General features: G+C 38.5%; 11 protein-coding genes across 11 annotated transcripts; 5 read left to right on the top strand and 6 right to left on the bottom strand.

Moving 5' to 3' along the window:
- Positions 1-44: 44 nt before the first annotated feature.
- On the top strand, positions 45-2690 carry SPOG_03064 (para-aminobenzoate synthase). Its single transcript, XM_013165723.1, has one exon. The coding sequence runs from the start codon at positions 421-423 to the stop codon at positions 2551-2553; it is 2133 nt and encodes a 710-aa protein (XP_013021177.1). The 5' UTR covers positions 45-420; the 3' UTR covers positions 2554-2690.
- Positions 1959-4703, bottom strand: SPOG_03065 (uncharacterized protein). The gene is made up of 7 exons (XM_013165724.1): positions 4331-4703; positions 4210-4284; positions 4089-4172; positions 3984-4046; positions 3431-3940; positions 2804-3394; positions 1959-2768 (listed from the first exon to the last, which is right to left on the bottom strand). The coding sequence occupies exons 1-7, from the start codon at positions 4481-4483 to the stop codon at positions 2667-2669; spliced, it is 1578 nt and encodes a 525-aa protein (XP_013021178.1). The 5' UTR covers positions 4484-4703; the 3' UTR covers positions 1959-2666.
- Positions 4704-4861: 158 nt separating this feature from the next.
- SPOG_03066 (transcription factor Thi5) lies at positions 4862-7454 on the bottom strand (the record flags this gene model as incomplete). The annotated part of the gene is made up of 2 exons (XM_013165725.1): positions 4862-7305; positions 7436-7454. The coding sequence occupies 2 exons, from the start codon at positions 7452-7454 to the stop codon at positions 4862-4864; spliced, it is 2463 nt and encodes an 820-aa protein (XP_013021179.1).
- Positions 7455-7931: 477 nt separating this feature from the next.
- SPOG_03067 (acid phosphatase) lies at positions 7932-8983 on the top strand. The gene is made up of 3 exons (XM_013165726.1): positions 7932-8358; positions 8424-8675; positions 8759-8983. Exons 1-3 carry the CDS (start codon positions 8283-8285, stop codon positions 8950-8952), a joined length of 522 nt encoding a protein of 173 aa, XP_013021180.1. The 5' UTR covers positions 7932-8282; the 3' UTR covers positions 8953-8983.
- Positions 8984-8989: 6 nt separating this feature from the next.
- SPOG_03068 (U3 snoRNP protein Utp4) lies at positions 8990-14121 on the bottom strand. Its single transcript, XM_013165727.1, has one exon. It carries the CDS (start codon positions 11431-11433, stop codon positions 9304-9306), a length of 2130 nt encoding a protein of 709 aa, XP_013021181.1. The 5' UTR covers positions 11434-14121; the 3' UTR covers positions 8990-9303.
- Positions 11914-14417, top strand: SPOG_03069 (inositol polyphosphate phosphatase). Its single transcript, XM_013165728.1, has one exon. It carries the CDS (start codon positions 12262-12264, stop codon positions 14065-14067), a length of 1806 nt encoding a protein of 601 aa, XP_013021182.1. The 5' UTR covers positions 11914-12261; the 3' UTR covers positions 14068-14417.
- A 150-nt stretch (positions 14418-14567) lies between these two features.
- Positions 14568-16694, top strand: SPOG_03070 (aspartate kinase). Its single transcript, XM_013165729.1, has 2 exons — positions 14568-14757; positions 15054-16694. The coding sequence occupies exons 1-2, from the start codon at positions 14645-14647 to the stop codon at positions 16495-16497; spliced, it is 1557 nt and encodes a 518-aa protein (XP_013021183.1). The 5' UTR covers positions 14568-14644; the 3' UTR covers positions 16498-16694.
- Positions 16695-16712: 18 nt separating this feature from the next.
- Positions 16713-18926, bottom strand: SPOG_03071 (pescadillo-family BRCT domain-containing protein). The gene is made up of 3 exons (XM_013165730.1): positions 18854-18926; positions 18644-18811; positions 16713-18452 (listed from the first exon to the last, which is right to left on the bottom strand). Exons 1-3 carry the CDS (start codon positions 18873-18875, stop codon positions 16813-16815), a joined length of 1830 nt encoding a protein of 609 aa, XP_013021184.1. The 5' UTR covers positions 18876-18926; the 3' UTR covers positions 16713-16812.
- Positions 18927-19108: 182 nt separating this feature from the next.
- SPOG_03072 (nucleolar protein Dnt1) lies at positions 19109-21383 on the bottom strand. The gene is made up of 2 exons (XM_013165731.1): positions 21054-21383; positions 19109-21004 (listed from the first exon to the last, which is right to left on the bottom strand). The coding sequence occupies exons 1-2, from the start codon at positions 21206-21208 to the stop codon at positions 19324-19326; spliced, it is 1836 nt and encodes a 611-aa protein (XP_013021185.1). The 5' UTR covers positions 21209-21383; the 3' UTR covers positions 19109-19323.
- A 303-nt stretch (positions 21384-21686) lies between these two features.
- On the bottom strand, positions 21687-24059 carry SPOG_03073 (MCM complex subunit Mcm7; the record flags this gene model as incomplete). Its single annotated transcript, XM_013165732.1, has 2 exons — positions 21687-21711; positions 21748-24059. The coding sequence occupies 2 exons, from the start codon at positions 24057-24059 to the stop codon at positions 21687-21689; spliced, it is 2337 nt and encodes a 778-aa protein (XP_013021186.1).
- A 537-nt stretch (positions 24060-24596) lies between these two features.
- On the top strand, positions 24597-27031 carry SPOG_03074 (ribonucleotide reductase small subunit Suc22). The gene has a single exon (XM_013165733.1). The coding sequence runs from the start codon at positions 25579-25581 to the stop codon at positions 26746-26748; it is 1170 nt and encodes a 389-aa protein (XP_013021187.1). The 5' UTR covers positions 24597-25578; the 3' UTR covers positions 26749-27031.
- The last annotated feature ends 32 nt before the right edge of the window (positions 27032-27063 follow it).

The raw sequence follows: 27063 nt of genomic DNA, 5'->3' as shown, positions 1-27063 counted from the left end.
AGGCAAGAGAGGAACATTCTGTTACATCCCATTCTTAGGAAGCAATGAATTATTAATCAAGAAGACAATTAAATATATAGGTTTTGAAACTAGCAATTGCTACATAAAAATGGTATTCCTTTGCGATACAAACATAATCCGTACCGTACTGGGTACAAACTAGTAATCAGCGGAGACTTTCTAATACACGCTTTTTGCTCAGTTTTTAGATGCTTCGAGTATTTTAAAAGGGAACTCTGAAAGTTGAGTTTAGTTCTCATCTCTTACATCTTTCTACTTGTCAAAATTGATATCCTACAACAGCTAATTGTGTTTTCACGTAACTATAAAATTCCGATATCTGCTTCTATAATTACTATCCGCGGGGAATGCTGATGTCTCTGGGAAAAAATTGAAATATAACATACTGATTTTGCAACAATGATGACTGACAGAGAAAAACCCTTACGAGTATTGTTGGTGGACTGTTATGATTCTTACACCTTTAATGTTCATGATTTAATTCAGCGTGCTTCTAATGAATGTTCCATTACCACTGTACATTGGGATACAGGTGGTCTTGATCTGTGGGACAGTCTTTACTTTTTTGACGCCATCTTTATAGGACCTGGCCCCGGGAGCCCGTCAGAGTATGCTTCTGTCCTTGATAAAGTGTGGCATTCTGATATACCGACACTAGGAATTTGCTTGGGATTCCAATCTCTTGCTCTGCATTATGGATGTTCAGTGGACAAAATGCTTACACTTCCTTGGCACGGAAGGATTTCCAACATATTGACCACGAACGATTCAATTTTCCAGGATTTGCCCTCGGTCAAGGGCATGAGATATCATAGTTTGTGTGTTGATTCCATCCCTACTGGTGCTCTTCGAGTCCTTGCAAAGTCAGTAGAAGACCAAATCATTATGGCAATTGAGGCAATAGAAAAGCCTCATTATGGGATTCTTTACCATCCAGAAAGCGTTGGCTCATCTGATGCCGTTAGCATTGTGCAGAATTTTCTTAATATTGTCCGGAAGTTTCGAACGAAAAAGCCCACTTCATCTTCAACCTATACAAATTTTGATGCACTAGACATCCAGCCATCACCATTCATTAAAAATCCAAAAACACCCTCACTACGGATTCATAGTCAGGAAATACCATGGGTTGATCCTCTAACGGCTGTCGAATATCTCAACAATGCAAACAAGCCCGTCTGTTTTTTGGATTCAGCTAAAAACCCAGGAAAGTTTTCGATTATTGGCTTTTTCGAGGGGCCCTTAGCTCATTTTATCCATTATAAAAAATCGGTAAATACTACTTTTATAGTTAATTGTCAGAATAACCTCGAGAAAGAATACAAAGGAGATTTTTGGGAAAGTGTTGCAAAGTTTATGGAAGAGCATAAAGCTTTTCCTATTGAATCCGCTTTACCATTCCATTGCGGAATTATTGGAGCAATTGGTTACGAATGCAGCGAATACTCTTCTAGGTCAATAGCAGAAACATCATTGTTTCCTCAAAGCCACAAAAATAATAAAAGAAATTATGTTGATGCCGAACTTGCTTTCGTCGATAGGTCAATTGTGTTTGACCTCGAAAAAGAAAAAGCTTATGTTCAAACACTACTTCCTTCAGATGATTCAATACGTATCTGGTGGGAAGATTTGCTCTTCGACCTTCAGAACTTTCAAAAAAATAAGATTAAAACATATAGTTTTGGATCGGTAAATAAAATACCGACTGAGCAAGAATATTGCAACCATGTACAGAAATGTCAACAAAGATTACTGGCCGGTGATTCCTATGAAATGTGTTTAACAGATACTACATTTGTATCAGCCCATCCAAATATGTCTGATTATGACTTGTACTTACGTGCCCGTTTTCATAACCCTGCATCGTTTGCCGGTTTTCTTCGTTTTCCTCATTTAACATTACTATGCTGTTCACCGGAAAGGTTTATGAAATTTAAGGACTCAACATGTCATTTTTCTCCTATCAAGGGTACTCTAAGAAAAGATCTGCAAATGACCTATGAAGAAGCAAGAAGCAAATTATTAAATCCCAAGGATACAGCAGAGTTAAATATGATTATAGATCTTATTCGAAATGATTTGCATCAATTGGCGAAGAAAAATTCAGTTGAAGTTCCCCAACTTTATCAAGTTGAGGAGCATCCTACTGTTTATTCTCTTTTATCGCATATCTACGGTCAAGTAGACAAACCTATCACCGCATGGGATGTTTTAGCTAAGTGCTTCCCTCCAGGATCCATGACAGGTGCTCCTAAGCTAAGGACTGTTCGAATGCTTGAGGACTTGGAGCCTCATGGCCGTGGTATATATTCTGGAACATTAGGATATTGGGATGTTAGCGGTTCCTCGGAATTCAACGTTATAATCCGATCAGCCTTTAAATACACTGAAGACAATCTATGGAGAATTGGCGCTGGTGGTGCCGTAACTGTTTTAAGTACGTCGTTAGGTGAATATGAAGAAATGCTGTTAAAAGCTAACAGCATTCTGCCTGCGTTTTGTAAAATTGATCTTGAACAGAAAAAGACATAATGATAAAGTGATTAAAGTGCAGTTTAATAGATATTTAAATAGAATTAGGGGTGACGGTAAGAAACAGCGAATGTAAAAGTAATAGTATATAGACTTTCCTGTTTGCGATGTCCTTAATTAGTTGAAGAGAGGCTTAGTGGATGCCCAAGGAATAGATCTTGTACCACAGTGGAATGGCGCTGACCCACGACTAGTAGATCCTCGCTAGTTATATCCTAATTAATTAGTGATAGTAGTGAAGCCAACTTACCTTAAATTGAAGTGCTGCTTGCTCTGCTGCGATTTGAATAGCTTCCCCTTTCTTCAAAGAATGACCGATTCCTCTAACGCAATCATCACACCAAACTTCAGCAAGCCAAACTATATTATTCGTGTCACGAAGAGTCACATGAAGATGTTTGAGTGAAACAAAGCGTGGATTATGCATTATTGAACTCGCAGCTTCTATAGGTCTCCCATAAATTGGGCTAGTGTAGTTCCATTCTTTTAAAGGGCGGCCTGTAAGTTTAAGGTATCTAGCTCTAATAATTCTCATTGCTTTCTCATCGTTTGTAAATGAATCCACTTGAGTTAAATATTCTAGGACAGCAGGTTCAGTAAGGAGTGCCTCTTGTGAGACATGATATTTTTGAGCAATAGGCAGAGACTCCAAAGGATGATTATATTTATAATTTGCTGAAGGAAGGTTGTCACGATTTCTTACTTCCCGAATGTTTCTTAAGGCGTTTCGATATTTTTCTACCTTCGGCTCTACTTTTCGAACGGAAGAATGCTTCTCGATCTCTCTCGATATATTTTGAATCGAAAGCTCTTTTTGATCGGCTTTTTCTCGTAACAGAATCTAAAGGTTAGTAAAGGTACAATAGCACATACATACCAAAGATTTATTTAAATTTGCTTTTAAAAGTAAGACTTTTTCCATGAGGTCCTTTGAACTTTGCTTGAATTTAATGTCTTGCGAGGTTAAATTATTTGAATAGGTTTCAATATGTTCAATAAATTGGTTTATAGAGGATAAATGTTCAGCACGCTGCTCTAAAATTTGCTGTTGTGTCCTCAAATGAAACGCAACCAGCTCTAAATCTTTCGGTTCTAAAGTTAGTGAATCATGATCAGTCACCGACTTTGGCCTCAGCAGGCAGGACGGATATAAATATGCAGCATTAGCATCTACCGGCAGACTTAGCGAAGCATTGGAAACAGCACACAAAATACTAAGTAATGATTTTGACTTTGGCTTTGCTAGTTGCAATGCTTCGTTAATTGAGTCATATTCTTTTTCGAGACGAGATTCTTCCTCAAGAAGCTCTTCATGAGCCGGGCAATCCTTCAATCCTAGTAGGTCGAAAAACCTATTTACGTCGTTTGTAATAGATTGAAAATTTGCCTCGGATTATGTTAATTGTCTATCGTAAAAAGTCTTTACATACGTGCTCTGCAAGCATTTCAGTCTGTAGCGTTCGATGCTCGTCCATATCAGAATCTAATTTGGTCTAAAATAATAATTAGGATGAAGTAGCATATAATTTTCGTACCATTTCTTTCTCCAAGTCTCCGACTCTGTCTCGAATATGCCTCTTTTGCTCACTGATCTCAAGCTTTTCAGTTTGTAAGGATTTCTAAACGTTAGCATATTTGGGTTTAGGGTCATCGTACCATTTCTCTTTGATAACTCTTTATTTTTTCCTCGACTTCTGCTGTAAAAACCTTGTTTTCAGCTTCCAAGTGCTCCTTGGTAAACAATTAGCAAAAATGGTTCAAGCGAGTTCATTCATACTATTTTTTCAGACATAGCACTTATTTTTTTTAGTTCGTCATCGGAAAGATCATTGCTGGTGGTTTTAACAACTGGTTTGTCTGAACTGTATGTTTGTTTAATAAGTTTATCATTCTGTCTCAAGGATGGAGACGCAGAATCATAAGGAAACATGTTTCATTAAACAATTTCAGGATTGAATACCGACTTTGGAGGTTTCACAATTGTTTGTATATACGTAGCTCGAATTGCTCTACGGACCAGTGATTATTCAAGTCTGTTGTTTGCAAAACTTTGCTTTATTACTTTAATTTGCTTTTAGACTAGAGATGTTCTCTAGAATAGTCAAACTTTGAAAATGATTTCGTGTTTAGTACAGGTAGGTTGTTTACAGTATTTGGTTAAATGGATATTTAATATGGCAATGTAAAGCACATAAGAGCAATTCATTAATTTAAGTAATATACACATTTATATAAATAAATAAAAAGAAAAAGATTTTAGAAACAAAAAACATGAAAAATGAAAGAGGTCCAATTCAATATGCATATCTCAGCTAAGTTTATTAGACTCTATGTCCATACTAAGCAATGCTTCATGCCATGAAAGAAAGGGATGAGAAGAAGCTGTATTAGATTCAGTAGACGAAGGGTGTTTCTCATAACTGGAATGTGAATCCATTTCTAATGATGTAGCGTTGGAATTTGCTTTTAATGAATGCCCAACGGGCAAATCTGAATCTTTCGAAAGTTCTTGTATCCATGTTTTCCATGCAAGGTATCCTTCTTGCACACTGCAAATTTCGGATGGACGATCGTTGCCTGGAAAGCTTGACTTTTGTTGTGTAGCTAGATATTCACTTTGACACTTTGAGGCTACTGTTTTTAACTTGCTCAACTTTTCCTTAGCATTAACTGAGACAGATCCCATGCTTTCTAGAAGATGAATACACTTTAAAAAAGGCTTGTCATCAGTAACTCGTGTAACGAAAAGCAAGAGAGACATCGAAGCTGCCATATACAGAATTTCATACTCCAAAGAAAAGCAATTGTCCAATTGATTATTCTCTTGTAGTAGTAAGATAAGTGACAAAATGGACTGTACAGACTGAAAACATGAATTTGAATCTAGAATGACGGACGTAGATTCCGTTACCAACGAAAATTTTGAGGAAAAAGTATTGTACTTTAAGTGATAAAATACAACAGTTTGAAAAAGTAACAGATTGAAATGGTGATATAAAAGATGCAAGAAGACGCTTCCACGAAACAAAGAATTTGTACGGTCATGCATATCATTTACTTGTTGATGAGGAAGGCTCTTTTTCCATTCATTAATTTTCTCAGAGGCACCCTTAACCTTCGATAAAAGCGCGGCATAATCCTGCTCTTGATTGGAGTGAATTCCTGTTGGATTATATATGGACAGCAGTGAAGGAACTGCAATAGAAAAAAACTTGATCGTACTTGTAAAATAAAAAACGGTTGATGGAAGATGAGGAACCTCTAACTCATGTATAATATTCGGCAAGTTGTGGAAATAAAGATCGTTGACTGGAAACAAAGAAATTATTGGGGTAATCCCAGCCTGTAAAAACAAGAAAGACGAAATTACACGAAGAGACCACAGAATTCTTCGATTTGTTTCTTGGGCAACTGAGTCATCTAAGGTTTGGGTAGAATCCATTACTTCCAGTCCAATGACACGAGCTATATGAAAAGCTAATCCTACATAGGAATAAGCTTCCTTTTTTCTATCCATTAATAAACATTGAAATGCGACAATAGCAATTCCCTGCACAGTGGACAGACTGAATTTTGGTAAGAGGAAGAAGAGCAATTGCTCACTGAGGTTTAGGAGCTCAAATGCATTTTCTATAGGTTCTTTGATATGAATTCCATCGTTGTTTGCGGTCAATTGGCCAAGAGCCATAATGCTCATTGATACAATAAGAAAACCAATGTCCAAATTATTGGGCAGTTTGGGAATATTATAAAAGATTTGATAACGTTTATAGAAAAAGGCAGGCGGATAAAGTTGCAAAAAACATTGAAAACGAACAAAAAAGATTTGAGACAGTTGCCTTGCTGTTTCTAGAGAAGGTAGCAATTGACAAGCTAAAAGAGACAGTGACTCAAAGTATTGCGATGTAACATTTGATGATTTTAAGTCAGGACTTGGTCCCAATGAGATTAAACCACGCTGAAGAAGCACAGGTAAACAAGACTTGAATGCTTCCACAGATTGTAAAGAGGGTGAGAGCGACTCTGAAGTCAGACACGGAGAAGCACGTTCAAGGACATTTAGGGATGAAGCTAATTCCTCCAAAAAAACAGAAGACGAAGTTGGACCTATAAGGACCGGCCCTAACGTATCATGAGACAGACGTTCATTGGGTACAAAATTGGTTGCATGTTTTATTGTTTTTGCAAAACGATCCGAAATGGACCCTTCAGTCAAAAGACATTGATCAGGAACTCTGGGTTCAGAGGAAACGTATACTTTCTGTTGATTCGTAGACTCTTCGGAAGTCTCTTCTTCAGAGTTCAAAGAAAATTTGCAAAGAGTTTCATCAATGACTGCAGGCTTGATCAAAGAAGCAAGTGGTGTTCCTTGTTTGATATTAGACTCTAAACTTTTGCATAGTTGGACTAACGCTTGTGTACATTGAGGGACAGAAGGGCAAATGTGTTCAAATAAGTATTCGAAACATTTTTGTCGTTTACTTAATTCTGCGATATACTGCTTGGACGGGGTCCTTTCCTTCTCTACATCCGTATATACACATTGACTTCCTAAAGCTAGACAGGAATGACACGGTACCGTTCCTGTACAACGACTTTTTTTTAACCGACAACCCAAACAAGCACGTCGAATTCGCTTTCGAATGTCAGCAGGGACCCTACGCTTCTGTTTGCTGGATTCGGTTTTTTCTTCCAGATATAGCGGCCGACTAGAAAATCCCTTCAACGGCATCAGAATAAAAAGTAATATGCCTATATTAAAAAAAAAAAAACTACATGATTCCCACAAGTTACGATTTTCTTCAGTTGCTCATCGGGCGTAGCTACCCGTTTTCTAATTGAAGGTAGTTTGAGTTAATTTAAGCGAGTTGGCATTATTTACTGATGTAGCAGGAAAGCATTGCGTAGACCAGATTGTGTTTCCATGAAGCATAAAAAGTCAATAAATTACAATTTGAATAATAAGCGTCTTGCTAAGTCATGAGCCACCTCTTTTTTGGATTCTAGTGCAGATGCATAGTTTGTGTGTTTTCTAACTGAAACAGTCCAAACTCTTACAGCCATAGAGTACCGACTTTTAATTCTTAAGTAGAATACTAGAAGTAGCTCTTCTGCCTTCCCACTATAAAATTCAGACTCGTCCACTGGGTTATTGTACTAAAAGGGTATTTAATATCATGTGAAAATTTTTTTTTGGAATAATACCTTTTCAATGGAGTAAGCCGTTTAGAGCTATTCTAAGATGAAATCTTTTCATCTAAACTGTGAAGACTCCTTTTCTCATTATCATAGAAGAAGTTCCTTGCTGTAAATAATATCGTAATACAGTAGAATATGATATACCAGCAAAAGAACAAATATTCGATCATAGCCAAGACCAAGTAGGAAAGAAATATTTAGATTGGTCTTTAATTATTGAGATTCTAATACCGCCACATTTCTACTACCAAAATCGTTGATCTGAAAACTTACCCTCATACAACGATCGAAAAAGAAAATTTCAGACGTACATAGGAAAGAGGTTTCTTCCTCTTGTAAACCCAATCTTTCATATTTGCTTCTTTACAATCTCTGTATCTTTCTTTCTCTTAGAGCTCAAAGTAAGGCATTTCTGACGCAAAGTCGTTTCTCTCGTTTCATTTACTTTCTTTGCGAACCGAACCTAGCAAGTCCTAATCAAAGGCTTTTTGTTTGAGAAGTTTTCCTTTTTTTAAAGTTTCCTCTATAATATGTCTTCGAATTATCCAAAGTGTGTCGTTTTTGATTTAGATTATACATTGTGGCCTCTATGGATTGATACTCATGGTATGTAACAACCATCAAAGCATTCTGCTTCTGCAGCTTTCAGCATGAATTTCTAATACCAGTAGTCACTCCACCATTTCGGGCATCGAAAAATAATCCTCAAGTCATTCTCGATCGGTATGGGACCGACATATCTTTTTATAAAAATGTAACGGATATCCTTCAACAATTAAAAGATGCCCAAGTAAAGCTTTGCATCGCAAGTCGAACCCACGCTCCTAAATTTGCGTACCAAGTATTAAACCTGATGCGGGTTCCAATTGATGGTGAATTGCAACCGGCTTCTAAGTTCTTTACCAACATTAAAGCATTTCCTGGTAAGTACAATAAAAAAAAATTGGAAATTATGTCGTTGACATATACCTCTAAAAAAGTCCCATCTCTAACATGATAATGATAGCAACCAAAATCGATCATTTCGAGCAGCTCCATAAAGAAACTGGAATAAGCTACAAGGATATGCTTTTTTTTGATGATGAAGGTCGTAACCGAGTTGTAGAATCTTTGGGCGTTACCTTCTGTTTAGTACCCGATGGCCTTAATCGTGCTTCTTTTGAAGAAGGCATTAGAAAATGGCAAAAAAATAGAAAATAACTTGAAATAGCCTATCTGAATGATATTTATTAAGACCCTGATACCAAGTCTTTTATAAAAAAGAACAAAAGTCTCTACTACTAATAAAATATACTTGAAAACAAAAAATTTTCTACTTCAATTGTAGCAATATAAGAACCATGGAATTTTTTCTATTCTTTCATAACATCTTACCAATAATAGATACTCTCAGGGGTATACCTACTAGTTTTTACCCAGAGTTCAAGCTTTTTTAGCTTCTGTGAGAGCTTTTTTTTTTCTTTCCTTTATTCCTTTAACCGGTCCATATATTCATTTCTTACCCAAGAAAACTTTCCCTATCCATTTTTTTTTTACAACAGAACTAACTCCTCAAGCGCCAAATCTATGCTCGTAAAAAGTACCTGGAACATCCGTGCTCATTAACATATCGGCTATCGGCCGCTCAACTACGAGAAGCTCGGCTGCTCCAACCAAGCCAACCAGTAACATAGGACGATACTTATGCGTAATCCAAAACGACCTAGATGTTCCTGTTCCAAATTTGGATGTAGCGGTGGAATTCTGAACAGCAGCACGTTGCTTTGTTGACGAAACTCCATCGACAGTTCCCTCCATTTTGCGCTTTTCAGCATTTCGAGGTGCTGGAAGATTTAAGTTCAAATCAAAGAAAGATACATAATTTGCAGACCAAATCCAAAATCGGCTTGGGTTTTGTATATCGAAAAACGCACCAAAAGGCTTGTCTAACAGATGTGCGAATGGTTTTGGCATATTGTTCAAATTTGCCTTGGACCATTCTGTCAGCTTTCGGCTTTGAACATCAAACTCAAAAACTTGATTGCCTGCGGTCACAACCGCCAAACGTCCACCAACGTCTGGTCGGAAAGCCATGGCTCGCACAAAGCTATTTACCCTGGGCAACTCGATGTAGGACAAGGTCGAAAGTGAGTAACAAAATGTATTTCCATTCAAATCAGCAACAGCAAAGTAATCACCGTCTGGTGAAACAGTTACCGTGGCAATGCCTTCGCATACAGTTTGAGCATTTGCTTTGGATTTAGCAGGTGCTTTCTTAGTTTCGGGTTGAGAGACCTCAAACACTTCAAGCTGATGTGTCTCAATTCGACTCAAGTCAATCAAGAAAATATCAGACTCGTTGCTAATCAAAATGAGTTTCTTCATGTCAACTGTAAACTGTAATAAGGTAGCGCCAACATTGGCCAAAAACGCATCTTCAATACTTTCCACATAAACCTTTTCATCTGTATAATGAATACGATACAACTTAGTAGTCAAAATAGTAGATACCGCAAGCAGTTCTCCGTTTTGTGAAATGGCTGCATGTACAATATTTTCTTCATTTGGTAAAACAATTTTCAGAAGGAAACGGTAGCCTGGAGATCCAATTCTCCAAACCAAAACTTGATGATCTTCCCACAACATAAATAGTCTAGCTTTAGTAGCAATTGCCATACGAGGTTTTTGTGGAACAGCTGGTATCATTCGATGATGCTTTGAATTAAATTGGCGAACAGGCACAACTGCAAGCATCATGTCTGTACCACCCGAAACCAGGACATCTACCGTTTTGCATTCAAGGATGGACATACAGCGAACATCATGAGAATGAAATCTCCGGAAGCTATTGCTTACCCATTCACGCTTGCCACCATCTCTGGTATACTGAATTGTCTTGCGATCAATACCAGAAGAGAAGACTATATTGCCATTGCTGGATACAGCTAAAGTCAGTGCATCAGCCGAATGGAGCTTGAACGACTGGGTAAGAGTAAAATATTTTCCGTTCCAGAACTTGACTGCTCCGGAAGAATCTGCTGTAACAATCGTATCATCGTTAAGTGACTTGACATCCCATACAAGTGAACGACTGCCTTTCTTAGCGCGGTCAACTTGCATTCTGGCAATAATTGTGGAGTTTGGACTTTCGACATCCCAAACTTTTACTATTCCATCTGCACATCCTCCGACAAGATGGTTCTTTCCTTGCCAACATAGAGAGAGAATACGAGAAGTCTGTCGCATCAATGTGCGCTTATACTCTATGACACCACGTCCTCCATTAATGTCAAATAAAACACAGCTACCATCGTCACAACCGATAGCCAATGTTTTTGTTTCCTCGTGAAGCGAAATAGACCATATTGCACCAGCATTAGAATCTTGGTGCACTAATGGCTTACCAGTTCGTAAATTCCACTCGGTGATAGAAGTAGAAAATCCAATACTAAATAATCGTAGTTCCTCTTCACTCACACTCCAGGCGAGTCCTTCAACGCTTCGATTCAGACCACCATAAAGGACCCCCTTTAAGCACCAGTCTCCCTTTGGTGTCCATATCTCAATATTTCCGTTGGCACGTCCGACAGCCAAATGTAAATTTGAGGGCAAGGGATCCTGTGAAGAAAGTTGATGCGAAAATGCAAGCGCAGTGATGGGAGAAGGAGTATACTCCACGAAACGACAACGATGAATATCCATAATAGATTAGAATTCTGAATCCTTTCTTTTAAAGTATAAAAGGAAGAACAGATGTTTTAATTATTATAATAATTTAAAGAACCCGACTACAAAAAGATGCGGATTGTGCTAAAATTCCAACAAAACCAAAACGAGTATAAATCGAGAATTGTAATGCGACCACAACTAAAAGATATTTTCCCTACCTATCTTTTTGCTTCCAACCTTTCTTTAACTGAATTGACACGAATAATGCAAAATTTCAGTGTCCAAAGAAGGATGAAAAAATGACAATGCAAAGTACGCGTGAATTAACACCCCGAACCTAGTGCTTTTCACTTTTAAAAAATAAGCAAAGTACAGGAAATCAATGGAAATTTAATTTGCCTGGTTTCATTAATTTCCAGTGCTTTTTACACTGTAGCAAGGTCGTGGTAGTGGTCAGCGAAATTTCAACAGGTTACTGAAAATAACGATGGTGGTTGAAAATCCAAGGAGAAACTAAATTGCAGACGAACAACAGAGAAAACTTCTTGTACTATTTCAGTTTTAATTTTATGTGTAATAAGATTTTCTTTTTTTCCACGTACGATGATTTTCTTGAAAACTTGCAAGGAGAATAGTGCACTCCCTTGAACGGGAGAAGGAGGAAGCCATTGAATCAACAGACCGAAGATGCTTTTACATCTTTATAACTTCTCTAATTTATAAAGTCAATTCCTGTGTTATTGTGCAAGTTTTGGATCGTCTAACCATCAGGTCCCTTAGGATACAGTGAACATACGACCTTCCATTAACCAACCACGGAGGAAAGCCTACTGAATCTTCGAAGGAGATTATAAAGAAGAAATGGTGCAGTTCGAAGCAACAGAAAAGCAATTTAAGCTTCGTCGCGAGGATTGTTGCTTGTTGATTGATCGTGCAACGGGAGGCATCCAAGTTACGCCAGAGGAATTGGATTCCGAAGACCGCAAAAGTGAAAACAGCGTTACTATATTTGGATCTATTAAACTGAAGAACGATGAATATCTGATTCTTGCTACAGAACGGTCTAGCGCTGCTCAGATTTTGGGCCACAAAATTTATCGCGTGGAAAAGTTTGAGGTGATTCCTTACATGGGGCGACTTGCGACCGACCAAGATGAATTAGATTTATACAATTTGCTTCAAAACCATTTGAAAACAGGACCTTTTTACTTTAGTTATACTTGGGATCTAACCAACTCTTTGCAACGGTCTTGTGCAGAGGAAACCAAGAATTCGAATGTTTCTAGAAGTGATAATCGATTCTTTTGGAACGAGTTTGCCAGCAAAAAATATATTGAAGCGATCCAGGCGCACCCAGAAGCTGCCTCATTCGTTACGCCTATGATTTATGGCTTCATTACTTCCTCCACATGCATGGTGAAAGGCCGCTCAGTCACTTTAGCACTTATTTCTCGCCGTTCCAAATTCCGTGCAGGAACACGTTATTTTACAAGAGGGATTGATGAAAATGGAAATCCTGCCAACTTCAATGAAGTAGAGCAGATAACCATTGTTTCGGATGAACGCTCTGAAATCACATACTCTCATGTTCAAACTCGTGGAAGTGTCCCGGCCTACTGGGCAGAAGTGAATAATCTTCGCTATCGTCCGCGAATGATCACTAACTCGGCATCTCTTGCTACTAAGGCAGCACAAAAGCATTTCGACGAGCAAATTGCTATCTATGGCGATCAAATTATAGTAAACTTGGTAAACTGCAAAGGACACGAACTTCCCGTTAAACAGGTTTATGAAAATGTGGTACGACGTCTCGATAATCCTCGCATCCATTATCACTATTTTGACTTTCATAAGGAATGCAGCCGTATGCGGTGGAACCGTGTTTCGTTATTGATGGACGAGATCCTTCCAGAGTTGGACGAGCAAGGATATACTACCCTCGACACGCAAAAATATCGAGTACTTTCTAGACAAACGAGCGTCGTCCGCAGCAACTGTATGGATTGCCTAGATCGAACCAATGTGGTTCAAAGCTGTATTGGGCGACACGTTTTGACAAATCAGCTTCGCAAATGCGGTCTACTTGGCGCTACCCATCCTCTTCGTTCCATCCTTCCTTTGGAAAAAAGCTTCTGTTGTATTTGGGCTGACAATGCTGACCACATTAGTACGGCGTATTCCGGAACAGGTGCTCTAAAGACTGATTTTACCCGTACTGGAGTTCGCACTCGTCGAGGTGCGTTTGATGACTTCGTTAATTCTGCTAAGCGATACATCTTAAACAACTTTTATGATGGTGCTCGTCAAGATGCCTATGATTTGGTATTGGGTCGCTTTATTCCTTCTTCCGACTTTCATTACCGTCTTGATTTACGCCCTCTTACCATTCGTTGTATGCCTTACGTGTTATTAGCATGCGTACTCTTGTTTTTCTTTTCCTTGTTCTCCAGATCTTCTACGGCGGTATTTTCCCCGCACATTCTTTTGCTGCTTTCCTTTCTTGGTATTTTGGCTTCCACTTTCTACTGTGTTTCTCGCGGAATGCAATACGTCAATTGGCCTCGTCTTTTGCTTCCAACTTTTTTGCATTCCGAATTCACTTCTGAAGGTCGAGTCTTTCTCCCCAATAGTCAATTGGCAACTCAGTACAAAGCCCAAAATGACTGAGAAGAAGACTCTTAATTCAGAAAAATTCTATGACCATATCGCCAGAACAGGAAGATATACGTTTTCTTTTCCCTCGTGCTTGACTTTGATTTGATGAAATAACAAGAAGGTTTTTGTTTCCCATATTGTTCTTTTTGTTTCTCTCTGTGACCCACTGTGAGATGATCTTTCAATAGATTCTGATCTTTTGCGACGACTCCTTTCTTGGTATGAATTATGAGATCTATTTAATTACGTATCTATCTATAACGAATGGAAACTATTTTCCTCAATGGAAACATCAAGACTAGAAATATACTGCAAATAATCACAATCTCTGTTTCTAATCTCAACTATAACTTCTTCCAACATTCGTAAACCATCATTTCTGTTCTTTATTGCTTGCTATAGTATTAGTATTTATAACTCTACCTTTTTCTTCTTTTGCCCTGCGCTTCACTATTGTTCAGTAAGCGGGTTTAGTGAGAATCTACCATATACTATGCTATCTCTTTATATCAAGTAGTGAAAAAAGCGAAAACGGGTAAAATGAACTTGGAAAGTGCTGTTCACTCTTTATAAACAAGAAGTATCGGCCATGAGCACTCAGGAGAAATTGGCCAATAACCCAGTTAATGGCTGGGTTGTCCAGAAATTCGGCGGAACGAGTATTGGAAAATTCCCAAATAAAATCGCAGTCGATGTTGCCAAGTAAGTCATGGATGCAATCGTTACTCAAAGCATGATTCAAAAATTGCGACAATTGTTAAGCAGACTCGGAGTGATCTTCTGGAGAGGAGTCGCTCAACTGGCTTTCATTTGGTAAAAATGCACGATGATTGTCCCTAGAAACATTTCACTCCTTACACCAAATTTGTGGAAGGACGCGTGAAAAGAAGCCTTGTATCATGTTTATGCTTATCAATCAGACTTGACTTTCTGCATGGAAGCCAGGTCTGTCTTGTCGTTACCTTATAATATAATTCAAGAAACTAATGATTGCTTAGATCTTATTTAAAAGAAAAACGCGTTGTTTTGGTCTGCTCTGCTCGCAGTACTGACACCAAAGCAGAAGGTACCACGAACCGTCTGATTCGCGCTGCTGAACAAGCTCTTAAACAGCATTCAACATCTTACGATATCGTTAATGCCATTGAACAGGATCATATACAAGCTACTAGTGACTTTATCGGAGATATCAATATTCAAGAAAGATTGTTTAAAGAAATTCGTCATGATTGTGCCGAATTGGAGCAGTATTTGAACGCAATTCGTGTTCTGACTGAAATCTCTCCCCGTACACGTGACCTTGTTCTCGGTATGGGTGAACGCTTGAGTTGTCGTTTTATGGCTGGTATCTTGCAAGATCAAGGCGTCGATGCCGAGTACGTCGACATGTGCCATATCCTTGATGAACATAAAGAGTGGAAATCCCTTGATGCATCTTTCTATAGCTATGTCGCCAACCAGTTAGCTAGCAAGGTCACTGTGCTTGGCAACAAAGTTCCTGTTGTGACTGGCTTCTTCGGTATGGTTCCCGGAAGTTTGTTGTCTCAGATCGGTCGCGGTTACACTGATTTCTGCGCTGCTTTATTAGCCGTCGGTTTGGCTGCCGATGAATTGCAAATTTGGAAAGAAGTCGACGGTATCTTTACCGCCGACCCTCGAAAAGTACCGACTGCTCGCTTGCTTCCTTTAATTACTCCCGAAGAGGCTGCTGAATTGACTTACTATGGTAGCGAAGTAATTCATCCTTTTACCATGTCTCAAGTCATCAGTGCCCGCATTCCCATTCGCATCAAAAACGTTGGCAATCCCGGTGCCCCAGGAACCGTTATTTTCCCTGATACAATCTCTCGTCATGGCAGTGCTACTCCTCCTCATCCTCCCAAGGTTATGCCTGATGATTCGGAATATGAATCAGCACGTAAGGGTCCCACTGCTGTCACCATCAAGGATACTATTATGGTAATCAATATAAATTCCAATCGAAAGATTTCTTCACATGGATTTTTGGCCTCTATCTTTGCCATTTTTGACAAGTACAAGCTTGCTGTTGATTTGATTATCACCTCTGAGGTCCATGTCTCTATGGCTCTGAATCAAGAGTCAGATGAAAATAGCTTACAGGATGCTTTCGTCGAATTGCGTCGTTTGGGTACCCTGGATGTTTTGCGTGGTATGGCTATTTTATCTCTTGTAGGCAAACACATGCGTAATTCAGTTGGCATATCTGGTCGCATGTTTAGCACCCTTGCCGAAGCTGAAATCAACCTTGAAATGATTAGTCAAGGTGCCAGTGAGATTAACATCTCTTGCGTTATTGACGAGAAGAATGCTGTTAAGGCTCTTAACTGCATCCATAAGGATTTGCTCGAACCCTCTACAATTCCAGAGGTTCCCTCCCATGCTTCCTTGGTTGTTGAGAAGCCATGGCTTTACAGTGTTTGAACAAAAATGGATTAAATGGGTGACCTTACATTAAATGTTGTTCATTTCAAGCTTTCTGTTCTTTGATTATTTATTCATATCTGCTATTGCAATATTTAGCATGAATGTTACGGTTTGAAATGGAAAGTGTTTTTACATAGAATTTATAGGTTTGATTTCTTTTTGTTTTAATGAAAACTTTCTTTTTACATTTTTTGATGGCTATATGGTTAAATGTAGAGTCGAATATTTATTATTGATATGCTAATGAACATCCATATAACCCAAAAAATTTCCAAATTGTATTACTATGTACCGTAATTAAAAAACAACCCTCTATTTATCAGCCTTTGCCTTTTTGTTCTTCTCAATATTCTTCTTTTTATTACGAAGACTATTGTTGTAGTTTTCCTTCTTAACATTGGCATTTTCCAGCTTGTTGTAAAGTTTTCTTTGTTTGTTGCTCATCATCATCTTAGAGAGCTCCTTAGCTTCTTTCTCGTCTTTCTGATCCGCGTTCATGGTATCGCGAGAACGCTTCTTAGACTTGGAAGGCTTACTGTTCTTAATGTATTCAGAATATTCAACACCAGCAGCTTCAGCTTCAAGTTCTCGTTGATGTTCAAGTTCGGCCTTTTCGGTCTCATCTTCTTCAACATCAGCAGTAGGTTCTTCAACTCTCTCTTTTTCTGGAGCCTCAATAGCCTTCTTGTCTTCATTAGCTTCGACATCTTCTTCTTCCTCTTCTTCGCCAGCTGATACTTCATCTTCAGGGTTATAGTCATTTTCGCTAACCTTGACGAATGGACTAAGATGGGGAGGGAGGGTTGCTCCAGGAACATAGAGATCCGTTCTTTCCAAATGACCCTTGTTCACTGAATCGTAAACCCATTGAGGCTGAATGTAGACACGACCCTCGTATTTCTGAGCAAGGTGAGGACGGTCACTTATGTGATGAGTAATTACTGGGTCAGATTCAGCATATGGAGATCCAGCACCAAGAACAGGGTCCCAAGCAACTTTGCCGCCAAAAGCACGAATTACAAACTCCAAAGAAAAGCGAGGAACTTCTCGAGAAAGGTAGAAAGTAAAAGGGGAAAGTAACGACGTATTAACGGAAGAAACTTGAGTGTTGACTTTAGAAGCTGCATCCGAAGTATCTTCATCGATGGATTTAAATTCATCCAACTTTTCATCTTCGCCATTCTCCACTGTCGTACCACTTGTCTCAGCAACCTCCTGTTCGGGCCGCTCATCCGTTTTAGAATCATTCTCAACTATATCACCAATCTTATGGCCTAGACTAGCAATACGTTTACGAGCTTCCTTATTGTCTCCATGTGCAATAGCAGGAAGGGAATTGGATTCTTCTAAATCATAGGCGGCAAGACCAGCAGCGGACTCAATCTTAGCAACATCCAACTTAGGGGGATAACGAAGTCCAGCACTGCTGAATAGCTTAAAGTTGACAAATCCCATTAAAGACTGGTAAAACTCGAGGAATGTGTGCATGATACGGAAATCCACATCAGTAGGAACGTTTTGGGAAAACTTGTAGGGAACTATCCAAGTAACATCAACACCAAAAATATCAGCTTGATAGTAAATACCTTTGATTGACAAGAACGTCTTGCGGAGACTGTGGTTACGGATTACATATTGTTGGAATTCAGCACAAAGACGTTCGCAATTGGCTACGGTTGCTGCACCAATTTTGTCTGTAACGGGCATGGTAGAAAACAGAAAAAGCATACTTAAAGCATCATCAATGTCCTTTATAGCGTCATGGAAGGTGGGATAACGCTCTTTGATAATATGGTCTAAATGATAAACGGGCTTATTGTTTTCAAGACGCTTCGCAGTGTCCAATTCTCCTTTACCAATTGCTTTGCTTAATTTACGCACAAATGTCTTGTACTCGCGGAACTTCTGGACAATTGGTTCATGAAGCAAATACTGAATGTCCTTGGTATAGTCTATGATGGGTTAGTATCTTTCGATTCCTTATGCTCATAAATCTGAGCGTGTCCTCTTCCAAAAACTATGCAAAACCAATGAAACTGTGAGTTACTCCCACTTAAAGCATCCTTAGCTATATTTCTTCATGGCTAGTCTCGTTTTCGGCGCATTTTTAAAAAAAGAGGAAAGATGTCAGATGTATACTTACAAAACGTAACGGGAGCAGTGGACCCCTTATTAGCCTTCTTTTTGTTTTTTGGTTCACGAGGATAAACACCCTTTAAAATACAAATGCGACGAAAGTCAGCAAGAGTTACCTGAAGCTTTTTTAAAGCTTGGTTCCTCGTGATATATACACGAGCAGCTCCAGATTTCCCTACAATTCGTTAGTAAATAAAGTAGATAATCAATTTCCTACCTTTCTGCTTGATTTTTCCCATATTGTAGGAAAAGTGTCTTGACTTTGTGTAAAAGGGAGTGGGCAAGAAAAAACTCGTTCCTGCCACGAACTCCACATATCGTTTAGTGTAATATAACGTCGTGCCTTAAATACTATTACGATTTTTATCATACTGAATGAACATTATAGAAACTCTTGCTGCAGTTTGTAAGAAATTAGGTGGATAGTGTTTTGTTTATTAGATTCACGGATATTTCAAATATTAGTTGAGGTGGAATGAAAGGTTACATAGAATCGTTTTCCTGAATGTACTTTCGATCATTTCATAGCTGACTTGGAGAGAATATGTTCAGTGATAGTTACAAATAAAAGTGAAAGTTCACTCTTACAAAGGAATAACAAACGTAATCTATGGGAAATGTAAGCTCGTAAATTGAAACGAATGTAAAAGGATACTAAGTAAAACGTAAAGAAAAAGAGATAGAACTTTAGGCAAGAGCAGCTAAACCAGCAAGTCCCGTACTCTTTCTAGGTCTACCTCTTCCTCTCTTTTTCTGAGGTACAGCAGCACTTGCACGTTTTTCTAAGGGGATCGGGTTTGCTTTTTCTTGCATAGGGGCATCGGACTCACTTGAAGAGGACTCTTCATCTGAATCATTCTCTTCGCTTTCCGAAGAAGATTGCTGTTCTTTCTCCTTAGATGCATCTTTGGAGTCAATGTTTTTGTCGGACTTTTGAGGCTCGTCTTTTCTAAGCATCGGATCCTTAATTTCGGGAGAAAACGTTTTCGACAGCTCAGAAAGCCGAGAATACGACAGAGTCCTTTGTGGTTCAGGCTTCTGGGTGTTAGATTTACTTCTGGTTGTTATTTTAGATGGTAGATTTTTAGACGAAGTGTCAGCGACTTCAGCTGAAGGAGGATGCGCTCGCTGACTTAAAGGAATGGAAGAATCAGACTCTGATTCCGATTCACTGGAAGATTCTGTAGTTGGCTCGCTATCAGTATCCGAGTTTTGGCTAATTTGTCTGAATTTCTTTCCCGCATCTTGAATGTTAGCATTAGAAGCACCAGTTGATGTGTTAACATCCTCATTTTTAGAAATTTCCTCTCTTGCTGTTTCTTTTGCATTGGACATCGCTAAACGCTCTTTTGAAGAAGAGATCGAGTTTTGTTCACCAACGTCATCACTTTCCTCGGAAAGGTCACTTGAAGAACTCGATGAGACAGACACGGATGAAGACCCAGAAATGCTTCCACTATCAGAGCTGCTGTCTTCGTTTTCCGAAGGAACAGCTGTAGATGGATGAGAAGGTGTTTCATGAACAACAATTTCAGGCGCAAGGACACTTGGCTCTTCGATCTCTTCCTCTTCGGACTCGCTAGTTGTAGAATGATCTTCGTGCTCTTGTTTTTGTTCGGCCATCTGACCCTTGGAATTTTCAGCGGGAGCTTCGGTGCGTTCTTTCTTTAGCTCTAATCTCTTTGATGACCTTGTAATACGTGGACTTGCCGCGGAAAGTTGAGATAATTCTTCACCTTTCTTCTGTTTTGATGGGGAAGGAGTTGTTTGTTTTTGCGATAGTTTCCGTGGTGAATCTGACAATGTCTTTACTTCTTCACTTGTTCCGCGTATATTGTCTTTGATAGGACTTGTTTCTTGAACAGTGTGTTCTTTTTTCTCAATCGCCCCATTTTCCGTCGAGTCTGAAACTAAATTAGGTTGAGTAATATTATTATAGTTTTCATCATCTGAAGGTAAGGCATCTTCTCGATGATTGATAGATGTGACTGACGAAATGGAATCACGAGCATTGGTAGGACGATAAATAAACCCGGATGACTCAATCCCTTCATCAGAAGCTGCGTTAAGTTTCTTTTGAGAAGACTGTTCCGAAAACGAAGACCTTGAGCGTTTCAATGAAGGTTGAGCATGCTCGCTTAAGTGCTGGGGTAATGTAGTTTTACCAATTTCAACAGTGTCTATTGGCACGTAATTTTCTTCATTATCTATAGAAGAATAAGTATTGTCCTTCTGAACGACCGTAGAGATATTTACAGAATTACACTCTACGAGTACTTTCGAATTCCCTTGAAAGATGTCACCAATACAATATTCATTAGGAATATCGTAGTTCTCTTCGTCTTTAATATTAACAACATTTATGTTTCTAGGAGCGTTAGTTAACCAACTTGTACGAACCTCTAAATGAAACTTACCCCTTGTCAGGATATAAGGATTTATAAGTAGATTGGATTTTTTGCTTCACATCGTTCACGAAGGATGAGCGATCACATAACAGAATAAACTGATAGCTTTCTTTTCCATCCTTCAAGATATGTAAACGTAAAATAATATTCATGTCAGTGAACATCTAAGTTTTAATTCACCGCCAAAACGACTCCAAAAATTCACTTAAAGATTAATCAGATATTTGAATATACAAAAATTTCTAAAATAATTAATAAACATCCAAGGATAGAGATACCAATGGGTATCTGAGCATATAGGCTCGTGAAGGTAAAAAGCTTACTGTCGTACTAGTTGGCCTTATAATATGGAGGTAAGGGTGAGGCAAAAAGTGGATTGGTTTATTTTTAGAATTTTTCAATGAATTGAGACAATAAAGTCGATTATATATGTAATATAATAAACTATATAAAATAAAATGAAAATTAGAATAACCTACGCCTCTAGGTTTCATCGCTCAATTATGCATTCCGAACAGTAGAATGACTGAGAGTAAAAGATAAAAACCGAAATGATAGTCCTTTCGTAAACTATCTGACTAATAGAACAAAGCACAAATACCAATAAAAGGAAAAGAAAGACCCAAAATAACATATAGATCATTAACGAGTGAAATTATTGTACATACTGAAAAAAAATAAAAATAACCAAGGATTTACTTACATATCAGGATCTAAAAACATAATATTTTGTCCGTTATCCGTAGTAAGTAAAACGCCCAATTCAGTGTATTCCTGAATTGTGTTCAGAAGATGATTTTCGGTGAATCCTTTCGCAAGAACGCGTTCTCTAATGGTGCGAAGAGGCAGTGAAGACCTACTTTCTTCCTCGCTGGAAGCATTGTTGAGCATGTCTCTAATAATTTTGTATATTTTAGAGGAAATGGTAGTATCATGATAACCGGGGTCTAAATCTTCATACAATGAAGACTTAGAAACAGCCATCAACCTCAATGCCTCATCAACATCACTGATTTCCACTGTGTTGCTAAACCTAAGTCTAGCAAGCGCCTGACCCATACGAAGAATACCTAGAAGCGTACGCGGAGTCGTATGGGAAAACTGTCTTTCATTTGCTTCGTCACGTTTTTGGTTCTGACGAAGCTGAACATAGGCACCAGTCACATACTCGCATACATGTTTAGGAACAATAGGACGGTATTGCCGAGCGGCTGAAATATAATGGCGAATCATGGAGGGATCTAAGGGCTCAAAATCCATCTTGGGTTGCTCATTAAACATGTGAACGTAGGTAACGTGCTGAGCCAAATGCTCATCTGTTTCGCGGGAAGGGGTATCAAGGATGAGGAATAAAATATCGAAACGCGAAAGCAAAGCAGCCGGGAGATTAATATTATGAATAGGGGCAACTTTTGGATTATAGCGGCCGTATAAAGGGTTTGCAGCAGCAAGGATACTTGTGCGAGCATTTAAGGTAGTAGTTATACCTGCTTTCGAGATAGAAATGGTTTGCTGTTCCATCACTTCATGGATAGCAGTACGATCACTTTCATCCATTTTATCAAATTCATCAATACAACATATACCATTATCGGCCAATACCAAAGCACCACCTTCCAAAACCATTTCGTCCGTCACAGGATCTCGCATAACAGCAGCAGTTAAACCAACTCCTGATGAACCACGGCCTGTTGTATACACACCACGTGGCGCAACCTTGGAGATATATTTCAAAAGCTGAGATTTAGCAACACCAGGATCACCAGTAAGGCAAACATTGATGTCACCACGAATACGCATGCCGTCGCCAAGATGTTTGGTTACACCGCCTACCAAAAGCAAAAGCAATGCCTTTTTAACATCTTCATGACCATAAATTTCAGGGGCAATCGACTTTGCTAACTTTTCGTATACGTTTCCACCTTTGTGTAACTCAGCAATTGTAGCCTCTGTTTCAGGAGTTCGTTCAATATTGGTGTAGCTTTTGATTAGGTGTGAAATTGAATGACACTCAAGATAAGTATCAGTGAGTAGACCAGCACGCAAAGCACGGAAGCCAGTGTAGGGAGTGGGTAGGTAAATACCAGAAACATCAACTATATCACCAGGATTCACTGTACGGGTAATCGCTCCATATAAATGAACAGTCACTGTACGAGGAATATGGCCAATCGGAACTTGATTTGTCAGTTCTTGAACTTTGACCTCTTGGAAAGCAAGAAATTTGCTTGCACGAGTACTCATGAAAAGCTGACCTTTTGCATCATTCTTTCTGCATTCATCGGATGGGCATTCAGTGATAGGTAAAAATGTTTTTTGGCGGATTTGTTGAAACACTTCATAACCACAGCGATCACATGTGTATGCGTTTACAATTAAGCTTGGCTTCACATCACTTGTACGCGTAATGATGCCGCGTAAAGTGATAAGAGAGCCTAGATTTTCGCCGCGAAGATCGCGAACGCTGAAAGGCTTTTTACTACGAGTCACAGGGTAAAAATAAAGGTCATAACCACGCGTGAGCTCTGGGGGGAATCCCTTTTGTTCAGGATCAAGGTTTTCGTTGCGCTGAAGACGCTGCTGCATAATTACATCCAATACCTCGTTTTTATAGTTTATATCAACGGTAGGAGGAGGCATCAATGCATCTACAGATTGAGAGAAGAGCTCAACAAAGCGCTTCGTATTTTGTTCGATATTCGAAAGGAGCTTAGTATCACTTGGATCAAATTCGTAAAGATCGTTTAAATCAATTGTAATTACATTTCGTTTTCGATTTGCGACATCCTGTAAAATATCCATGTATTTAGCTTTCAACACTGGACCATTGTCAGCGGGCTGGATATCTTCCATCAGAAGATCATCTTCGTCTGATCCTTCTCGGTTTCTAGCGGCTAAACCAGCGCTTGTTACAGAAGGCACCACCTCTTGTTTGAAATGCGATAAAAAGTCTGTAATTTTATGCTGACATTCCTCATATTCGGGAATCTTTAAGTCGATGGTGGGAAGAGCCATCCTACGAGATCGTACCCTTCACAAATAGCAAAAGAACGAATCTACCACTGGAAAGGTAAGAAAAATTAGCAAAATATGAACTTTTGCCTATTGTGCGAGGTAAGATGTTGGATGCTCGTAAGAAAGCCAAATGTCGCATGTTACTTCACCAGGTAACAAATGCTGAATGAAAACAATACTTAATTATTTTACCCCGTAGGGAAAGAATGCATAACTGAAAAAATAAAATAAAATAAATAAAAAAGGATTCTTTAATAACATATTTTGAAAGAAAAACGAACATAAAAATATATTTCGAGAGCTTGCTTTCGGTTTGAAGAAATGGCTATGAACACCATGTAGAAGTGGATTTGCTTTGTTTTTCTACCTATTCCATTCAATGGAGTATTCGATTACATTCCTGAATTATTTAATTCTAAATTTTTTTTTGTACATTTTTTTTCTGTTTCATTTCAAGCGCGTCGCGAGGATACCCCTTTGCAAAGGCGAGAGTCGCGTCGCGCGTCGCGTCTTTTCTTTTTGCTAAGTGTGTTGTACAAAGACAAAACCTTTTCTTCTTTTAAGCAAAAGGTGGTATATACGTTGAAAAATAAAAAGGAGTCAAGAAAAACACAGTCTACCTACACGTACTCAAACGAACTTGGCAAGTTCAGTTGTACGATTCCGTCGGGATTGTATCGTCCAAGCAGAGCTGGTTTATTTAAAAAGATAAAAACAACGAAATTTAGTGGTTATGATGCTTGTCAAACATTGGGTTGTTCGAGTACAGAATGAACGAAGCAAAAGCATAAGAGCCATCCGGAACGAACGATGAATAAAAGTCCATAGAACATTGCATTGGAATTTGCTTTGTAATCACCTTTTGTCAGAAGAATCAGTTGATTTTACAAGAGGTTGATCTAATTGCTGAAGATATAAATAAAGAAGACGCGTTCTATTATTTAATTAAATCTCATCGCGTGCGTGTATCAATTTTTCTAGGATACGAAATTCCCGCATAAATCAGCTAGAATCAGTCCTTTTAACTTTTGTTTTTTTTCTTTTTATTTTTTTTTTTAACAAAAAAAATCGTTTTTTCTTGGTAAAGGTCAAAGAAACTGTTTTGAGCACTTTCATAATCCCTCATCACTTCAAGTGTCTATACCTTGTAAAGTTCGCCTTTTCAGTTCTTTTACCAAGGTTCTTTATTGTTGCAATTGAGTATCCAAAGGGTTCATAAACATCGAATCTTGGTTCGCATTCGACGTTCTTTATTCAAATATTTGATCGCAATAATCTGTGCCTAAGTAAAATAAAGATATTGGTATTGTTTAATATTTACTCACGATCACTAGTTCCTTGTCTCAATCTTTTTGTTTTGACGATTTTGTGACAAATCTTCTTAGAACGCTATAATACGATTTTTACGTACTCTGAGAAAGAAACTTTTTACCTACAGCAAACTCCTCCAGGAATAGTCAAATCTACGTTTTTTCTTCGGTACCACTGGCATATAATTCTATATATAAATCTTTTTGATATGTCTAATTCTGAAGAGTTCACCTTCCCCAAGGAAAAGGGAGAAGTCGTCACTTACGAGAGCCCTACTGGAGCTCGTGAAATTTATGTCAAGTCCATAAAAGAAACTTTCAAATTTGACAATATAAAGGAAGAAGATAAGCTAGAAGGAGGTGATTATTATACTGGGAAACCTGAAGATGAAAAGGATGAAGTGATTCTTCGTCCTAATCCTCGTCGTTTTGTTTTATTCCCTATCCAATACCATGAAATTTGGCAATTTTACAAGAAAGCTGAAGCTTCTTTCTGGACTGCCGAAGAAATCGATCTTTCCAAGGATTTGATTGATTGGGATAACAAGCTGAATGCTGATGAACGTTACTTTATTTCCACAGTTCTCGCTTACTTTGCTGCTTCTGATGGTATTGTGAACGAAAATCTTTTGGAACGATTCAGTTCTGAGGTTCAAATTCCCGAAGCTCGTTGTGTGTACGGCTTTCAAATCATGATAGAAAACATCCACTCTGAAACTTACTCCTTGCTTTTGGATACTTATATCCGTGATCCTAAAGAAAAAGAACGCCATTTCGACGCTATTCTGACTATGGGGTCCATCACTGCAAAGGCCAAGTGGGCTATTCGTTGGATTAATGACCCGGACTCAAATTATGCTATTCGTCTTGTCGCTTTTGCTGCCGTTGAAGGTATCTTCTTTTCCGGCTCCTTTGCTTCGATTTTCTGGTTGAAGAAACGTGGTCTCATGCCTGGTTTGACCTTTTCTAATGAGTTAATTTGCCGTGATGAAGGTTTGCATACCGATTTTGCTTGTCTCATGTTCAGTCACTTGAAGCATCGCCCTGGTCGTAAGATTGTCGAATCCATCATTGTTGAGGCTGTCGACATTGAAAAAGAATATTTCACTGATGCTCTTCCTGCCAGTTTGCTTGGCATGAATAAGGACTTGATGTGCCAATATATCGAATTCGTTGCTGATCGTCTTTTGGTGTCTCTCGGTAATGACAAGTATTACAATGTTACTAATCCCTTCGACTTTATGGAAAATATCTCTTTGGCTGGTAAAACTAACTTCTTCGAAAAGAAGGTTTCGGACTATCAAATTGCTGGTGTCATGTCCAGTGCCAAAGCTGAAGACAAAGATGATCATACTTTCCGTCTTGATGAAGAATTTTAGATGCTTGATGAGTAACGGTTTGTTGAGTTCTTATAATCTATTATTTTATACTTTGTTTGGTTAGCTCCATTCAGAGAATTCTATATACTTTATCCTTTGAGTTGCGAATTATGGAAGTTTATTGTTTTATCAAAATATATATATATACCTTAACATTTCGTTTGTTCCTTTAGGTACGAATATATTGGATAATCTACTGTTGGATAAAAATAGGTCAAATGTGAATGATCGGCGTTAACTTTAAAATTAATGTATTATGAAAATATATAAACTTCTTTTTTCTCTGTAAATCCTTCTTTCGAAAAAAATTCGGCT

This window comes from Schizosaccharomyces cryophilus (assembly GCF_000004155.1).
Source record: "Schizosaccharomyces cryophilus OY26 unplaced genomic scaffold supercont4.1, whole genome shotgun sequence".
In the NCBI taxonomy this organism is placed as follows: Eukaryota; Fungi; Ascomycota; class Schizosaccharomycetes; order Schizosaccharomycetales; family Schizosaccharomycetaceae; genus Schizosaccharomyces; species Schizosaccharomyces cryophilus.
The sequence above is the reverse complement of the archived record's forward strand: the minus strand, read 5'-3'. Positions and strand labels throughout refer to the sequence as shown.

Excerpts from the sequence above, each read along its gene's own strand:
- SPOG_03064 (XM_013165723.1), top strand. The coding sequence starts at position 421 with ATGATGACTGACAGAGAAAAACCCTTACGAGTATTGTTGGTGGACTGT.
- SPOG_03065 (XM_013165724.1), bottom strand. The coding sequence starts at position 4,483 with ATGTTTCCTTATGATTCTGCGTCTCCATCCTTGAGACAGAATGATAAA. Across the intron at positions 4,285-4,330 it reads GTGCTATGTCTGAAAAAATA|GAGCACTTGGAAGCTGAAAA; the intron begins GTATGAATGAAC and ends TTGTTTACCAAG. Across the intron at positions 3,395-3,430 it reads CAAATTTAAATAAATCTTTG|ATTCTGTTACGAGAAAAAGC; the intron begins GTATGTATGTGC and ends ACTAACCTTTAG.
- SPOG_03067 (XM_013165726.1), top strand. The coding sequence starts at position 8,283 with ATGTCTTCGAATTATCCAAAGTGTGTCGTTTTTGATTTAGATTATACA. Across the intron at positions 8,359-8,423 it reads TCTATGGATTGATACTCATG|TCACTCCACCATTTCGGGCA; the intron begins GTATGTAACAAC and ends TAATACCAGTAG. Across the intron at positions 8,676-8,758 it reads CAACATTAAAGCATTTCCTG|CAACCAAAATCGATCATTTC; the intron begins GTAAGTACAATA and ends TGATAATGATAG.
- SPOG_03068 (XM_013165727.1), bottom strand. The coding sequence starts at position 11,433 with ATGGATATTCATCGTTGTCGTTTCGTGGAGTATACTCCTTCTCCCATC.
- SPOG_03069 (XM_013165728.1), top strand. The coding sequence starts at position 12,262 with ATGGTGCAGTTCGAAGCAACAGAAAAGCAATTTAAGCTTCGTCGCGAG.
- SPOG_03070 (XM_013165729.1), top strand. The coding sequence starts at position 14,645 with ATGAGCACTCAGGAGAAATTGGCCAATAACCCAGTTAATGGCTGGGTT. Across the intron at positions 14,758-15,053 it reads ATCGCAGTCGATGTTGCCAA|ATCTTATTTAAAAGAAAAAC; the intron begins GTAAGTCATGGA and ends ATGATTGCTTAG.
- SPOG_03071 (XM_013165730.1), bottom strand. The coding sequence starts at position 18,875 with ATGGGAAAAATCAAGCAGAAAG. Across the intron at positions 18,812-18,853 it reads GGGAAAAATCAAGCAGAAAG|GGAAATCTGGAGCTGCTCGT; the intron begins GTAGGAAATTGA and ends AACGAATTGTAG. Across the intron at positions 18,453-18,643 it reads CACTGCTCCCGTTACGTTTT|ACTATACCAAGGACATTCAG; the intron begins GTAAGTATACAT and ends AACCCATCATAG.
- SPOG_03072 (XM_013165731.1), bottom strand. The coding sequence starts at position 21,208 with ATGTTCACTGACATGAATATTATTTTACGTTTACATATCTTGAAGGAT. Across the intron at positions 21,005-21,053 it reads TCCTTATATCCTGACAAGGG|AAACATAAATGTTGTTAATA; the intron begins GTAAGTTTCATT and ends TAACGCTCCTAG.
- SPOG_03074 (XM_013165733.1), top strand. The coding sequence starts at position 25,579 with ATGTCTAATTCTGAAGAGTTCACCTTCCCCAAGGAAAAGGGAGAAGTC.